Consider the following 16,760-nt stretch of genomic DNA (forward strand, 5'->3'; position numbering starts at 1 on the left):
GAAATATAAACATTTGTTGATTCAATCTTCATATTTGTGTCCATGTTTACGTATTAATGACTTCAATCAATAATAATAACTTTATTGCCCCCTTGTAAATAATTTAACATTTGGCTATAGCAAAAAGTAATATTTTATCTGTACTCGTTTCCATGGAAAAAATAACTGTGATTTTCCCAAAGTGTTATATATAAACCCTACTGTGGTAGCTATTTTGAATTGAAAAATTGATCAAAATACGAACAGTCTCATAATTCAAAAACTACCAAAAGAATTTTTTTTTCAAACTTCAAATAACCAGTCAAAGAATAACTTTTCAAAATTTTAGAACATTCATGTTAAAAGTAAAATCAATGTTCAAGAACAAGACGTTAAAATAGGGTTTTTCATCCAGTCAATGGATAGGTGGTTATATTCGCTTTTCAGATGAAGCTCACAAATTGGGACGTAAAGATTCATGCATCTATGTATTTTCATCCATTTATTTGTGTAAATGTGCGTGCACTAAACTAATTGACGAAATAAAAACAATAACAATAATAAGAAAAAAATTCTTTGAAAGACTTCTTTTAATTGTTATGTTTGACAAACACAAGTTTGACATTTAATACATTTTTTATATTGTTTATTGTTACTATCTTATGTTACTGATCACACCTGCTAATCAAGTAACTTAGTATTTCTCTGTTTTGTAACATTTTCCTTTGTGAAACCCTTAATTTAAAGCGAGAGGATCGTCACCTGCACACATGCGGGAATCGAGTCTCAAGCGACGATAACAACACACGCTAAAAATGCAAAGGCTCATGGGTAGAGCCTTGTTTGTAAACAAAGACACGCTATGGCCACCTGACGCATGTGCAGGTGACGACTCCCCCGCTTTACCACTTCGAGTGCCATATTTTTCATACCAAAATTTTTTAGCATTATTTCACACATTTTTTTGTATTTTTCTACAATTTCTTTGTTAGTTTTGATTTTCATGGACATTATTTTTCACTGACTACACGATTTCATAAATTTTTTGCAAAAATCTGGAAAACATTATTTTGGTCCGAAACTGTGGAAGGTGACAAAAGTTTAATGACTTTGGTGATCAAAGTTGGTTCTGAATTATTCAAAAAGAATAGGTACGACTTCTATTGGGGATGTGGCTTCTAAAACAGATTTTACGGTAGTACTGATCAGTGGGAGTCATTTGTTATCAGAAATTTGCATACTGGTCGACATGTATGTCAATTTGTGACGGCCTATACAATAGGGATGTTGATTGAGTTTGATATACATACACCACCACCAATATTAAATGATAATTATTTTAATAATGTTTCAAACCATGCTAAAAGCCATGCACTATACTGGCCCCTACCCCAAACCTATAATTACTCTTCAGCAAAATCTTTAATTCTAAAATACTGCACCTGTGTCTTCAATTTCAGATAATTTGTTTCTTACAAACAAATGGGTCAAATATTGTGACAGAAAAGAGCTCTAATTCTATGTATCAAAGAATTCAGTGAATATTAAGCACACCTTGTTTATTTGTTTTTTTTCACAGGGGACTATGCAGCCTGTTACTGAAGCCTCCAATGACATCACACAGAATATTGATGTAGCATCACCCAAAGGTAATATATGGATATGATCAATGTACAACAAACAAACAATTGAAAGATCAGATAAGATGGACTATCATTGGATACTTTCAGTCTTCGCAGCTAGTGTATCTGTGTGTGTGTGCTAGTCTGTTCCTCTGACGTCTCAAGAACCAATTATCAGAATTAAATGAAACTTGGAAACTTGGTTCTGGAATATTGTGCAGACATGATTAGTTTTTTTGATAAAATCTGTGCATATTAATTGCCCAATTTGCATATTAATTAGCCTATTCTTAGTCTTTTTAATACTAGATATACTTTCTTTCTCATTTTCAAGTTATCTTCAAGTTATTTTCTCAGGGACTGTGCAGCAGATGTCAATGAAACTTGGCAGGTTGATGAACAAGTCTGTGTTACATATGTGCATAATTTTTTTTCCAGATCTGAAAATCCTAAGTGGGTCTTTTTCAAGATTTAGATCCAAAATTACCTCTCTCTACTACACTGACAGAGCAACTGAGCATGCTCAGAATAATTGATTCTGTTAAATTCAGATTCAGATTCATGAATTCCTGATTTCTGATTCACAAGTTTTACCTAATGTATTTGAACCTAACTAAATGAAACAGAAACTCAGTTTGCACTATACATCAAAAATACAGAGCTGTCACTAAGAAACCAAAAACACTTAGGACAACTGAGACTAAGAATTTGTGTGAAAATATTCACATGTATGAAATTACAGCATGCCTTATAACCATGAATTTTAAAATTATTATTATATATTATGTACTGTTTAAAATAATAAAAACTTTTTATTTCGAAAACATAATTTTTTTTCCAAAATTACCTCTGCCTACTGCACTGACAGAGCAGCTGAGCATGCTCAGAATAAATGATTAGCTTAGATTGTAATGCTAGGGTTTTTAGTGATGTTATGACCTTGATCTGAATCAGTGACAGATGGGTCGTAACATTACCAATCTCAGTGGAAAATCTTGAGGGCTCTCAGGCTACATTTTGATGGGAATTATAGTGGTGATACTGAAACAAACCCAGGTCCCGGTAATATACAAAGACCTGAATTAACAAAGAAGTCAAGTTGTTAATAAAGGTACATCAAGGTTTACTCAGATTTATGAATGCAGTTTCTCAAGCATTTATGAGACATAGTTTGGTTGCACTTGTGTTCTCTGAGATTTTGGACAGGGGTCAATGAAAGTTTTCAGTTATCAGATTAAGGGAAACATGTTATGATGAGTTGCACCCACATAGAGTACATATTAATTCACCTGTTTGCAGATGTTCCATGTATTATTTTAACATGAGTATTTTATAATTAAATAACGGGTCTGTGACATTTATGTCTTGTAATTTTTTTCTCATAAACCATTCAGCGGATTTCAATGAATCTTGATACACATGTGCTCTTGGATAATGCACAGACCTGATTGGTTTTTTTTGAAATACATGCTTATTAATGACCTATTATAGTTAGTTAGCACATTTTAAGCATTTTCACTTTCTCAAGTGCCATTCATCAGATTTTATTGAAATATGGCACATAAATGCTCCGGGATATTGAGCAAACCTGATTAGTTTTTGGTTGAAATCATGTGACCTCAATAATATGTTCAACTGTAATATCTTAAGTACTGTTGCAAATAGGGACATGCAACTGGTATTTTAATTTAATTTGTTGTCCTACAAAATGTGTAAATGCTGCATTTGCTCTTAGCTACTGTAGAATACTTTATTTTCGCCATTTTCGCTGAAGGGATGATTCCGTGAAAATAAAATCCAGCGAATATACTTTTTTTCCTATATTTCACATTAAACTCATCAAAAATCTGTGAAAATAAATTCCATACAAAACGCCCAAAAAGCCTTTTCAGCAAAAATTAATTCCAGCGAAAATAAAGTATTCCACAGTATGTGCTAACTGTAAATATAAATTATATACAGTATTCCTTATTTGTACTTTATGCCTCCAATGCACACAGAAGTTCTTTCTAAGCTTTCCTCAAATAGGTTTAAACTTCATCAAAATCATGCTGCCATTCCTTGGTCATGTATTTTATTCAGTCTTAGTACATACATTGGTCATTTTGTTTTTCTGATCGGTTTCAAAATGGCCTACTGGCGGCCATCTTTTTTAACAAATGCTGATCTCTGACATCATGACCAATCATGTTCAAACTTCATTAGATACATATCATGCATATGTATTTGTCAATTTCAAATGGTGGCCATTTTAATGTTAAAATTCATAAATTGTGTATTCTTTGATTGTCACAAAAAAATCTCTGTATTATGAGATTGAACTCTACTTTAGTCTTTCGATCTGTTGAATTCTCCTGATTTTGAGATTTCATGAGCTAATGAAAGCTCTATAAACGTAGGTAGCAGAAATAACCAAAAAATGAGCTGTTAGAAAAATTGTCATATATCTATGATTGATTTGTTGATTTTAATCCTAAACACAATGAACAATATGGTATTGCCTGTCACATATATAATTGCCACATTTGTTCTATTGAATAGTCTTCATGGAGCTATAGTTTGAATTAACGTGAGAGGTAAAAAAAAAAACCATAGTGGGCTCAAATTTTATGTGCATAGATTTCCTGTATTTATAAAGAGTATTTTTTGAGACAAAATTAAATAACCCTTTATCCCCAGGGCGGAACTACGTCACGAACATTCTACGTTGCTAAGACGCACACCACTGTACCACGTATTTCTATGGGCTTTGTGTGCGCTGCTGTGGAACGCCGGTCGAGCCGGTGAAAACTCGAGAAAACAACACAAACTCAACTTTGAAGTAATCCTGAACAACCAAATTCATATATGTTACACACGTAGGGCTAATCTTGTTGCACTGTTCAGGGGACTTTCAACGACCATCGCAAAGTACCGTTTTCTGTGAGTTTTTGGTCTTTGTTTTCACCGCGAGGGTTGCCAGGCGGTAGAAAATGCCCGGATGTCTGCCCCCCGAGGATAGGCAATTGAGTGCTTGTGTTAAACACTTACACTATATCATCATATTCTTGTGAGTAAACATCCTGGGATTTTCATCACATGGCAAAATAACAATCGAAAACTCTTCTTGTTTGAGACACTCTTGAAGAATGTAACAAAACTACCCCTATATATGCAACATATAGAAATTTGGTTGCCTGGATTACTTGAGAGTAGTTCTTGATATTAGTTGTTTTCACCAGCTCTTTGACCTGCATTCCACAGCAGCTTCCACAGAGCCCATAGAAATACATGGTACAGTGGTGTACATCTTAGCAACATGAAATGTTCTTTGACGTAGCTACGCCCCCAAGAATAACGATCTATTTATTGCTGATCGTATAATTTTAGTCTTTATGTAAACGTTTTAATTAATGATACATCCTTGGTAAATAATGATAGCTTTTTACATAGAAACTTATACACAGCTAAAAATGATATGAAACATACTTCAAAATTCAGAATCGCACTCTTATATATCATAAATGCATTTGTAAATTTATAGCCGTTCTGAGAATTATTCGAACATTCAGTTAGCAAAATGACTTGCAACTTTGCAAAACACTTCACACATCATTTTTTGTCCAATCTTACATTGACACATGCACAGTTTAGATCATGCCATTAATCATATGAGATAAGGGCAAATGCCAAAATGTTTTCAAAGTTGCGAGCCATCTTGCTAACTGACTGTGCTAATAATTCTCCGAATGCTTGTAATTGATTTTGAACTTTTCTTTTCACATGGTTTTATACTTTCAGAAATTGTCCAACTATTGTGTTCGTGCGATGTCGAAATTTTTGATGGTTGGCATGGTTACCCAGTAAGTGTAATTCTTCTACATTTTTTCCAGTTGATTTTGTAATACACTTCACTGAAAGCTACTGTAAAATAACTAATTTTCACTGGGTTTAAATTTTGCTGATTTACCATTTCAGGCATATTCAGTGGGTTTTAAATTCAGGATTTTATCATTTAGATAATGTGCTCTATGCTAAATTTTACATATTCACTGGGTTATAATTTAGCGCATTTTCCAGTAGGCAAAATAAGCTAAATTAAAACCCAGTGAATAATTAACCCTTTTACAGTATCCTCTCTTTCCACAATTGAACGTATTCACATTTACAATGCTATTACTTGTCTATATGCTGTTTTTGAATACATCTCAATAATGGCTTTTTGGATTTGCCAAATAAAAATCAAACGATGACCAACTTTTTCTTGCAGTATAATTCACTCTAGTGGCACTTAATTATTACAGTTTAGAAAACAAATTTTTTTTTTACTCGAGGCCAGTAACATCAATTGTCTTCTAAAAACCATTCTCTGTATAAGATGAGTTTGTCTTTCCAAAGTCTACATTGCATAATACTGTAAAATACTTTATCTTCGCTTGGAATTTATTTTCGCTGAAGGGATGATTCCGTGAAAATAAAATCCAGCGAATATACTTTTTTTCCTATATTTCACATTAAACTCATCAGAAATCAGTGAAAATAAATTCCATACAAAATGCCCAAAAAGCCTTTTCAGCGAAAATTAATTCCGGCAAAAATAAAGTATTCCACAGTAATTTTTCTATGTTTTCACCTTATATGTCATCCCAAAGATTGAAAAAAAATATCAGTATGGGATAATCACTTTAAAAAATAGTTGTTTGAGTATTTGAAATCAACTTTTTTTGGAGATTTAGAGAAGTAGAAAAAATGCTGTAACTGCTCAGGAAATGCTAAAAACCTATCCTTGCAGATTTTTCAAAAAAAGAAGAAGGAAACCAACTGTTTAACCACTGAGGGCAATATTTTAGTGACTTGTACTTTAAAAAATGTCACCTACATTTCTGTTTTTGCTTCACTCACCCTATTTTTTGACCATTTTTTTCTTTCATTTTGACAATATTTTGGCAGAAATCAGAAAGAAAAATTTGTGAGCGGATCCTTTATAATAATAATATTATCTTTATTGCATCCTTAGAAATAACATTTTCTATCGGTTAATAGCAATAAAATTAATGTAATAGTAAAAGGGAGAAAGTCAGTATTACAAATCAAGAGAATGCTCATTTCATCCTTTTGAACTAATGCTTATGATGACCAGAAATGTATTCATATACACATGTTCATATAGGTGATTGTTCATCTCCGTCGTTCGTCAACAATTAAATTGTCATATTATTGAAAACTACCAGCACTATTGCTTTGATACTTTGTACGTGGTGTCCATAGGTTGACCTCCATGAGATTTGTATCAAGATGGCAACAATTACCGGGTATAATTACCATGGCAACTACCACAGAAACTATACCATGGTTGTAATATGTTAGAACATTGTGGGAACACTTATAACCATGGAAAATAGTTAATAATATCTCATCCTGCAGAACATTTCCAACTTTATTTTGAGGAAGACACTCTACAAAAACGGCGGAGCTGTTTTAACCCTTGATTCATTTGTTTAATTTATCCTCAACTGATTTACTTCCTTACCTTTTAATCCCCAAATTTTTTCCTGCTTAAAATGATATAAATTTATGTATAAATTTTCACTGAATTCAATATTAATTTTGTACAATTTGCTTTCAGTTTTTGATCAAAACAATTGAAATTTTCGTAAACATTTTTCGTTGAAAAAATCAGACTGTAAATTGAGAGTTAAATAGTTTACAAGCATTTGTTTGTTGTTTATATTTGTCAGAATATTCATAGCAATGAAATCATCCATACCATAGGTGAAATCGCTACAGCTGGGGTGGAAATATTAAAGGTGAGCATCAGAATGTATTATTTTTGTTTTCATTCATGGTATTATTATATACACCTCTATTTGTGTCTAATGTCAGAAATGTTCATAGTGTTTCCACTGACTTTTTATGGCTATATGGTCAAAACTACATTGTATCTTGATTGTCTATTTTTAGCTCCGCTGTCGACTTTGTCGAGCGGAGCTTATCATATGAGTGATTGTCCGTCGTCGTCGTCCGTCGTCGTCATCCGTGTCAATGTTTTACTTTTTCGACTTCTTCTTGAAAACTACAAGCCTGAATGCTTTGATACTTGGTGTATATGTACCTTGGGTAGACCTCTCTTAGGTTTGTTCATTTCATGTTGATATCTTCAATTCTCTAATTTTGGTGAATATTTTTGTCATTTTTGATAAAAAGTGATATTTTCGACTTCTTGTTAAAAACCGCAAGTGCAATTGCTTTGATATTACATATATAGGTACTACATGTGGACCTCTCTCAGATTTGTTCATTTTGTAATGATATCTTTAATTTTCTAATTTTGGTGAATATTTTTGTAATTTTTGGTAAAAAGTGATATTTTCGACTTCTTGTTAAAAAACAATAGTTCAATTGCTTTGATATTACATATTTAGATACTACATGTAGACCTTTCTCAGACTTGTTCATTTCGTGATGATATCTTGAATTCTATAATTTTGGTGAATATTTTTGTCATATTTGGTAAAAAGTGATATTTTCGACTTTTTGTTAAAAACCAAAAGTTCAATTGCTTTGATATTACATATATAGATACTACATGTAGACCTTTCTCAGATTTGTTCATTTCGCGATGATATCTTCAATTCTCTAATTTTGGTGAATATTTTAGTCATTTTTGGTAGAAAGTGATATTTTCGACTTCTTGTTAAAAACTGTAAGTCCGATTGCTTTGATACTATACATATTGTTCATTTTCTGATGATGTCTTCAGTTCTTTAATTGAAATGTGCATTTCTAACAGCGGAGCTATCTCAGCCGATAGGCTGCTTGTTTTCTTTCACATTCCAAAGTGGACACATGAATGCATGATTTAGCGAAACAACTTCTGTATTTCCAAAAGTCAAATTTATCTCAAAGATGCTTTATTGTATGTCAAGACAGTAACCTTTCTTGTTACTGTGACAGCAAGTGCATTCAACTAAAAAACAAGTTGAGCTCATGCAGTAACATTGATTTTGATAATCAAGATAAAAATGATAACCCCAAATCCATATGAAAGACTTCCATTCATTCTGTGGCTACTTCTTAATGCTCTGGCTGATGAAATAAGACTATTTTTAAGACAGTAAATGTTTAATACTTTTTTCATCACATTTGGACTTACAGGACCCATCCAACAATATAATCGTTTTAAGTGGCTGTGGAACATCAGGAAGATTGGCCTTCATACTGTGTGTAAGAAATTTTTCTGATATATAAAATACTGTAAAATACTTTATTTTTGCTTGGAATTAATTTTCGTTATTTTTGCTGAAGGAATGATTCAGTGAAAATAAAATCCAGCGAATATACTTTTTTTCCTTTATTTTACATTCAACTCGTCAAAAATCATTGAAAATAAAATCCACACAAAACACCCAAAAAGTCTTTTCAGCGGGGTCTAATTCCAGCTAAAATAAAGTATTTCACAGTAGAATAAAAAAATAATGCAGAGTTTCCTAAGCAACCGATTATAATAAACAGAATCTTTCTTTTCCATATTTTTTCAAAAATTTTGTTCAAAACTTTTAAGCATTAGAAAGTTACATCCATTTGGTTCAAAATTAACCAAAAAAATATAGAAAAATATAAAAATTGAAAAAACATTCTACCAAATATTTAGTAGAAAAGGTAAAGGAATTGGTAAAGGGTTGATGTCTTATTCAAGATATCAAATTGTAAGAAGTAATAAATGTAATGTTTTTTTAATCATTAGGCACGACGTCAAAAGATCGATGTTGGATAAAAAACTTATTTGCTTCAGTTTGGGGGTGGGGGGTTTTTGACCTCCTACAAAAACAATTTTATTTTTAATGAAGCCAACAAAATCTTGGAGTATTTGTAGTTCGTTTTTTAGCTCCGCTGTCGACTTTGTCGAGCGGAGCTTATCATATGAGTGATTGTCCGTCGTCGTCCGTCGTCGTCGTCCGTGTCAATGTTTTACTTTTTCGACTTCTTCTTGAAAACTACAAGCCTAAATGCTTTGATACTTGGTGTATATGTACCTTGGGTAGACCTCTCTTAGGTTTGTTCATTTCATGTTGATATCTTTAATTCTCTAATTTTGGTGAATATTTTTGTCATTTTTGGTAAAAACTGATATTTTCGACTTCTTGTTAAAAACCGCAAGTCCAATTGCTTTGATATTACATATATAGGTACTACATGTGGACCTCTCTCAGATTTGTTCATTTTGTGATGATATCTTTAATTCTCTAATTTTGGTGAATATTTTTGTCATTTTTGGTAAAAACTGATATTTTCGACTTCTTGTTAAAAACCGCAAGTGCAATTGCTTTGATATTACATATATAGGTACTACATGTGGACCTCTCTCAGATTTGTTCATTTTGTAATGATATCTTTAATTCTCTAATTTTGGTGAATATTTTTGTCATTTTTTGGTGAAAAGTGATATTTTCGACTTCTTGTTAAAAACCGCAAGTCCAATTGCTTTGATACTACATATATAGGTACTACATGTGGACCTCTCTCAGATTTGTTTATTTCGTGATGATATCTTCAATTCTCTAATTTTGGTGAATATTTTTGTCATTTTTGGTAAAAAGTGATATTTTCGACTTCTTGTTAAAAACCGCAAGTGCAATTGCTTTGATATTACATATATAGGTACTACATGTGGACCTCTCTCAGATTTGTTCATTTTGTGATGATATCTTTAATTCTCTAATTTTGGTGAATATTTTTGTCATTTTTGGTAAAAACTGATATTTTCGACTTCTTGTTAAAAACCGCAAGTGCAATTGCTTTGATATTACATATATAGGTACTACATGTGGACCTCTCTCAGATTTGTTCATTTTGTAATGATATCTTTAATTCTCTAATTTTGGTGAATATTTTTGTCATTTTTTGGTGAAAAGTGATATTTTCGACTTCTTGTTAAAAACCGCAAGTCCAATTGCTTTGATACTACATATATAGGTACTACATGTGGACCTCTCTCAGATTTGTTTATTTCGTGATGATATCTTCAATTCTCTAATTTTGGTGAATATTTTTGTCATTTTTGGTAAAAAGTGATATTTTTGACTTCTTGTTAAAAACCGCAAGTCCGATTGCTTTGATATTACATATATAGGTACTACATGTGGACCTCTCTCAGATTTGTTCATTTTGTGATGATATCTTCAATTCTCTAATTTTGGTGAATATTTTTGTCATTTTTGGTAAAAAGTGATATTTTCGACTTCTTGTTGAAAACTGCAAGTCCAATTGCTTTGATATTACATATATAGGTACTACATGTGGACCTCTCTCAGATTTGTTCGTTTTGTGATGATATCTTCAATTCTCTAATTAATTTATTTTGGTGAATATTTTTGTAATTTTTGATAAAAAGTGATATTTTCGACTTCTTGTTAAAAACTGTAAGTCCGATTGCTTTGATACTATTCATATTGTTCATTTTCTAATGATGTCTTCACTTCTTTAATTGAAATGTGCATTGCTAACAGCGGAGCTATCTCAGCCGATAGGCTGCTTGTTTTTCTTTCCAATCATGGACAAAATAGCAGAAAATGAAAAAAAAACATCCAAGACGAGAAAATGGTTTGGTCAGAGTGTAAATACGGTATGTGCGTCAAATGAGGTCAATTTCAGGGCATGGACCTAGAGCCTGCACAGAACCAAGAAAAGTAGTTTGCGCTTGCGTATATTTCCCTTCATTATTACAACCAGCCATACTACTGTCGAATTATCAATTTGTATTTAATGGTGAATGTAGTCTGACGCCATGATCAATATTTATCAATTAAGTTTCAGTAGGGGGGGGGGGACTAAAGGAATTGAGTTTTTTTATCCTACATTGAACTTTTGATGTTGTCCATTACTCTCACAGAGATCATTTAATAAGCTGTTGAGAGAACAGGGCATGCAAGAATGTTATGAGTATGTGATAGCAGGGGGAGATAAAGCACTGTTTACATCACAAGAAGCTCCAGAAGATGACCCAGAAGCTGGAATACAGGCACTGAAACAGGTAAATACTGTAAACCACTTCATTTTTATTTATTGATGGCATTCGTGAAATTGGAACTTTGTGAAAGTCACTGATGCTGATAAGACCCAAGATAAATTTTAAGAATATTTGCTGACATGCGAAATTTGCGAAAAATTGTTTTTCCCACAATAAAAGCAATTTTCACTAAGTGAATGTAAACTTTGATTTTCAATGAAACACTGAAAGCTTTACTTCACTGTACTTGTTCTATTAGAAGCGCAACATACAGTATTTATGAAAACATTTGTTTTTTAATATCATATTTCAAACTATAGATTGAATTTGACTATTTATAAAAATGTTGTGTTTGCAAGACACACAACAGTATGACCAATGAGTGGTTAGCAAGAGGTTAGCATGTTTGCTTTGCATCTACTGTTGTGCAACTTGTGGCTTCCAGATCTCTAATTGATTTGTGCAATGAAAATTTGCTGACCATTTTCAACTAGTCGACCGTTCATGCCCACCCCTTCTGATCACCTCTAATGAGTAGTACTGTAAAATCTCTATTAGTAGCTGCGGCTTCTATTAAAATGGTACAATTCAACCGAGGGGATGCGGCTTCTATTAGAGCATCTACACATATGACAAATTGTGAATTTTGGTTCTCAATTGTTCAAAAAGAATGGGTGCGGCTTCTATTAGGGATGCGGCTTCTAATACAGATTTTACGGTAGTACTGATGAATCCTGGCCATAAGACATTGATTGTTTCTTTGCCTATTTTTTCTCAAGGTTGCTTGAAAAACCATGTACCAAAATTGTCAGGGTTGGGGTCACTGAGCACTAAGACAATAAAATGGTGTAATTTTCTACAGTATTTAGTGTGTGTGACATTGCATTGATATAATATAATTTTCTGTTTGATAACTACATGTATAAACATCATTTTTGTTTTGAAGGTATCTCAGGGAAAGAGAAAAGTGTTGTTTATTGGTATTACATGTGGTTTATCAGTGAGTACCAGCAAGTTTATCATTTTTTATGTTCGAGTTTTATGTCTAGTCACTAAAGTGTTTGTGTGGACAGAAAGTTGTGAAGTAACTGGCACCCTGTCATAGGAATCTTCATGCCTGTGCACGGCTACAAAATGTTTTCTGTGAATGTTCCTTGCAAAATTAAACAAGTGTATCAACCAGCCACAGTGTCCAGTGTTGGATTGTTTTTACATTCAGCAATTTGCATTTGTCCTCCTGGCAGTATACATTCTGCTTCATCTGGATACAAAATGCATTTAAGGTAGAAATGCAGTTTACCTGACAGGTATTTTAATTAGTTAATTAGGAAACCAAGATGACCTCCCTTGTCCACAAAACTATATATTTTCGGAAAGCTTATTGTATGAATTTAAAAATTTAAAAATGAATTTAAAAGTATTTTTTTTTTTTTATGGACACTTTAGTTTGAAATATGCACAAAAATGTGTTTTTTTGGTCAAAAGTGATTTAAAAAAAATTAGCTTCTAAACCATGCCTCTGTTTCCTGTCAAAATTGGTTTAAGGGTACATATGTTTGTTATGAAGAAAGTGTCATCTTGAAAACTGTCTACCAGTTGTCATTTTTGCAGGGTAGCAGCTCAAATTTCACTCATTCAAGTTTATGCATAAATTAACACCCAGGCTAGTTGTCTGTACGATTGTTGTAACACTGTTCAACCAAAAACAATGCCCAACGGCGTTTTGAAGATTTGTCAATCATTTGTGAAAATTTCAAAGTAAAAGGTCAAAGCGTCTAGGAGCTATTTTTTTTTAAAGTTCTGAGATGTGCACTAAATACAAGCTGAGATAATTGCTAATTTGCATAACAGTTCACTCAGTAAGAAGTTTGCTAATGCTCATAATTAAAAATGGCTGTAACAAGTTTCGAACTTAAATGTATTATTGTTTAGTGAAAAGTTAAATATAGTGCATAATATGGAGATCCCGTCATTACTTTTTTCACCATGTTTCTTTTTTATTATTTTTGTACAGCCTTGCTAAATCTTGCTAAGCATTCATAAGAGAGAATGTTTGCACCTGTTATCTATATTTTAAAATCTTCTTTTGAGTACGGTATGTTCCACTATTCAAAATTCTACAAAATTTTAACAGTCTATAGCCATGACTGTTTGGATAATAAAAAAAAAATTTCACTCCCTAGTGCCCACGAACCTGCATCTCTACCTTAAAGTGAACTTTTCTATACTGGCGACCGAATATGGACTTTTGTGCCCAAGCACAGGTGATATTTGCCCACTGTTAGAATAACTTCTCTGCATGGCAATGGATATTGCCAGCTTTATTTAATATACAACTAAATACTACAGATTTTCTTATTTGGAAATTACATTTGCATGAAAGTTTTTTGATAATTGCAGAAATATATTTATAAATCTTCACTGCGCGCTGTCACTCAGAAAATGCATCATTGTTCATTTACTTGTGAAATATTGATGTACAATTTCATTTCAGGCGCCATTTGTAGCTGGACAGTTGGATTACTGCATGGATAATCTTGATAAATTCACTCCAGTTTTACTAGGCTTTAATCCTCTTAATCTAGCTAGAGATTTACCAATAGAGAATTGGAATAAAACATTCCTTCAAGGTGAGATGTAAGGGATATAGCATTAGAAACTCTAAGGGGGAGGTGGTAATAATTGGTTGATGTACATCTATTATTAAGTACTTACTTAGGGTTTGCAACGTGCATAGTACTGTATGGTGACATCATGCCAAGATCCCATTCAAGTCTCATCTCGTAGATAGCGAGACTGATGCTACGACTTTCTGACATGACATAGGCAGTTTGTAATTAAACAATAAAACATGTATTACCACATTCATAGTGAAAAAATGTAATACCGGTACATCGAAAATGTACAGAAAATATAGTTATCGTAATACGTGATATCGTGAGCAGCTATTTTGATCCATGTGCAAAACAACATATGTTTTTTTGTAGTCTTGTTTTGACGTAGAATAAAAATGGTGCCCAGTTTGATGCTTGTATGAAAACAATTATTTTTTCCCAAATAAATGTCCCATTTCTGATACAATTAAAAATGCATAATTATCCTATCCAGAGCACTATTGCAGATAGAGACATTCAACCAGTGCTTTATTGAAGACTTTACACACTAGATCTGATCAGCATATATTTAAGGATTATATATGGTCATGTTATCTCATTAAAACTTCATAAATATCATATTTGGATCACTATTGCCATCTGCCATCTCCGATGGCTTTCTTGTTCTTGTTATATTTCTATGACACAATTGCCTTTATGCTAATCCTAACTCTGTTTGGGTGGTTTTACAGGCACGTCCAATCAGATCTGTGTATTTTAGCGAGATCGAATATTGACCTTTCGGGAGAACAAGTTTGTGAAAGAATGCATATGTTTATCTCTAATTTGCAAATCTATTTGGATGGTGGTTCAATTATATGTTCGATTTAAAACAAAAATTTGATTTGTTAATGTTTATTTTTCTTTTCAGTAACAAAGAGATTGGAAGATCTTTGCCAGAAACACTCAGATAAATGCTTTATATTGAATCCTATTGTTGGGGTAAGTTAGTATTATTGTACAACTTTAGCAGTTAATACATAACATGTTGGAAATTGTTTTGAATGGGCAAGGTGATGAAAAATCAGGTAACTTTTTTGATTAATTGTGAAATCTTCCTATGAATATATACCAGGAAAAAGTTCCTAACTATAACCCTTGCCAAAGCCCCCTAGTTCAATTGTATATTCCCTCTCTAGATAACTATAGGTGTCCTTAGGAGGGGCGCATCTACAATAAAATTGAGAAGAACTGGAGGGTAGGGTTAGAGTTGAGGTTATGGGGGGGGGGGGGTGTACAAAAGGAACTCTTTCCTATGCAGGCAGTAATAGATTACTGTTATTTAATTGCAGCCAGAAGCAATTCGTGGATCATCGCGTATGAAGGGTGGTAGCGTTACAAAGATTTTACTAGAAACTATATTTACCATATCACACCACATCAGGGACGACAAGAACCAATCGCTGCATATTATGGTTCAGAGTTTGTTATCAGCGTATCGCCACGTCTATGAGATGACGTATTCCTACATGGATGATATTGCTGTTATGATCCAATGGGCTGCTGAAAGGTACTATTCTGATCTTTTAGAAGTGTTTGGTATTCTTTAGCATGAGTTTTTATTGAGCAAGTTATGTTTGTATGGTGTAAGAACACCTGTCATCAATTGATTCAAGTCCTGAAGGAAACAAGTAGTAAATTATCTTGGTTTTTGGTTCGTGAAATTTCATTGGGCAATATTTCATAATACTCTGTTCTTGGTCCTTTATTTCATATATGTATTGTACCCCATGGTAGATCACACTCAGATTTCTAGTGTACGTCCACAATAATGAAACAACTAAACAAATTTATTCAAGCCACTACTTGCATTCTGGTATCTAGTATGTAGACTGAGAAAGTATGCTGTTCTTTCGATTGACATCACCAAACATTATGTAATGAGATTCATTATTCATAAAGACTTTCTATAGGTAGTGACAGATACATTCAGAACCTTTGTCGCAAAAACTGTTCATTGGCACAATAATATTTTTTGAAAATAAAAATCTTTTGATTCAAAACCAAATCACCAAAAAAGGCACAGTGGAGTAATGAAGTTGGGGTCATTATTGCACTTTGCTCACATTTTACAAGTTCTTTTCTGAAATAGGATCTTGTAATAGTACGCTCTAATATGGCATAGTCTTTAGATCATGTTCTGTTTAATGTGCATTCCATGTAGTATTTACAACCTGTACGAAATGCATTGTTTACATGATGTATAACTAGTGGTGCTTTATATTAATGTTTTAAATATTTTCAACTTTTCTATAATTTCTTAATTTGTTTAGACAAATGAATTAGACATAATTTTGATTAACTGAAGCCAATCTCACAAGACGTGTTTTCATTGACACTAATCTCACAGGATGTGTTTTCATTGAAGCCAATCTCACAAGACGTGGTTTCATTGAAGCCAATCTCACAAGACGTGTTTTCATTGATGCTAATCTCACAAGATGTGTTTTCATTGAAGCCAATCTCACAAGACGTGTTTTCATTGAAGCCAATCTCACAAGACGTGTTTTCATTGACGCT

The 16,760-nt window shown here is 32.8% G+C and overlaps 1 protein-coding gene across 2 annotated transcripts in view; it reads left to right on the top strand.

Annotated features, from left to right (window-relative positions):
- Positions 1 to 16,760, top strand: part of LOC102802095 (glucokinase regulatory protein-like) — a 35,950-nt gene that overhangs the window by 7,487 nt on the left and 11,703 nt on the right. The window contains exons 2-10 of one of the 2 annotated variants that reach the window (XM_085493431.1): positions 1,559 to 1,628; positions 5,382 to 5,443; positions 7,319 to 7,387; positions 8,736 to 8,804; positions 11,470 to 11,610; positions 12,533 to 12,586; positions 14,081 to 14,216; positions 15,112 to 15,182; positions 15,533 to 15,750. In XM_085493431.1, coding sequence (XP_085349557.1) covers positions 1,565 to 1,628; positions 5,382 to 5,443; positions 7,319 to 7,387; positions 8,736 to 8,804; positions 11,470 to 11,610; positions 12,533 to 12,586; positions 14,081 to 14,216; positions 15,112 to 15,182; positions 15,533 to 15,750 — 884 coding nt within the window. In that variant the 5' untranslated portion in view covers positions 1,559 to 1,564. Of the gene's footprint in view, positions 1 to 1,558; positions 1,629 to 5,381; positions 5,444 to 7,318; positions 7,388 to 8,735; positions 8,805 to 10,793; positions 11,203 to 11,469; positions 11,611 to 12,532; positions 12,587 to 14,080; positions 14,217 to 15,111; positions 15,183 to 15,532; positions 15,751 to 16,760 lie in introns of those variants that run through there. The other variant, XM_085493432.1, reaches the window with a different exon arrangement.

Source organism: Saccoglossus kowalevskii, chromosome 18 (genome assembly GCF_978046115.1).
Source record: "Saccoglossus kowalevskii chromosome 18, keSacKowa6.1, whole genome shotgun sequence".
Taxonomy (NCBI): Eukaryota; Metazoa; Hemichordata; class Enteropneusta; family Harrimaniidae; genus Saccoglossus; species Saccoglossus kowalevskii.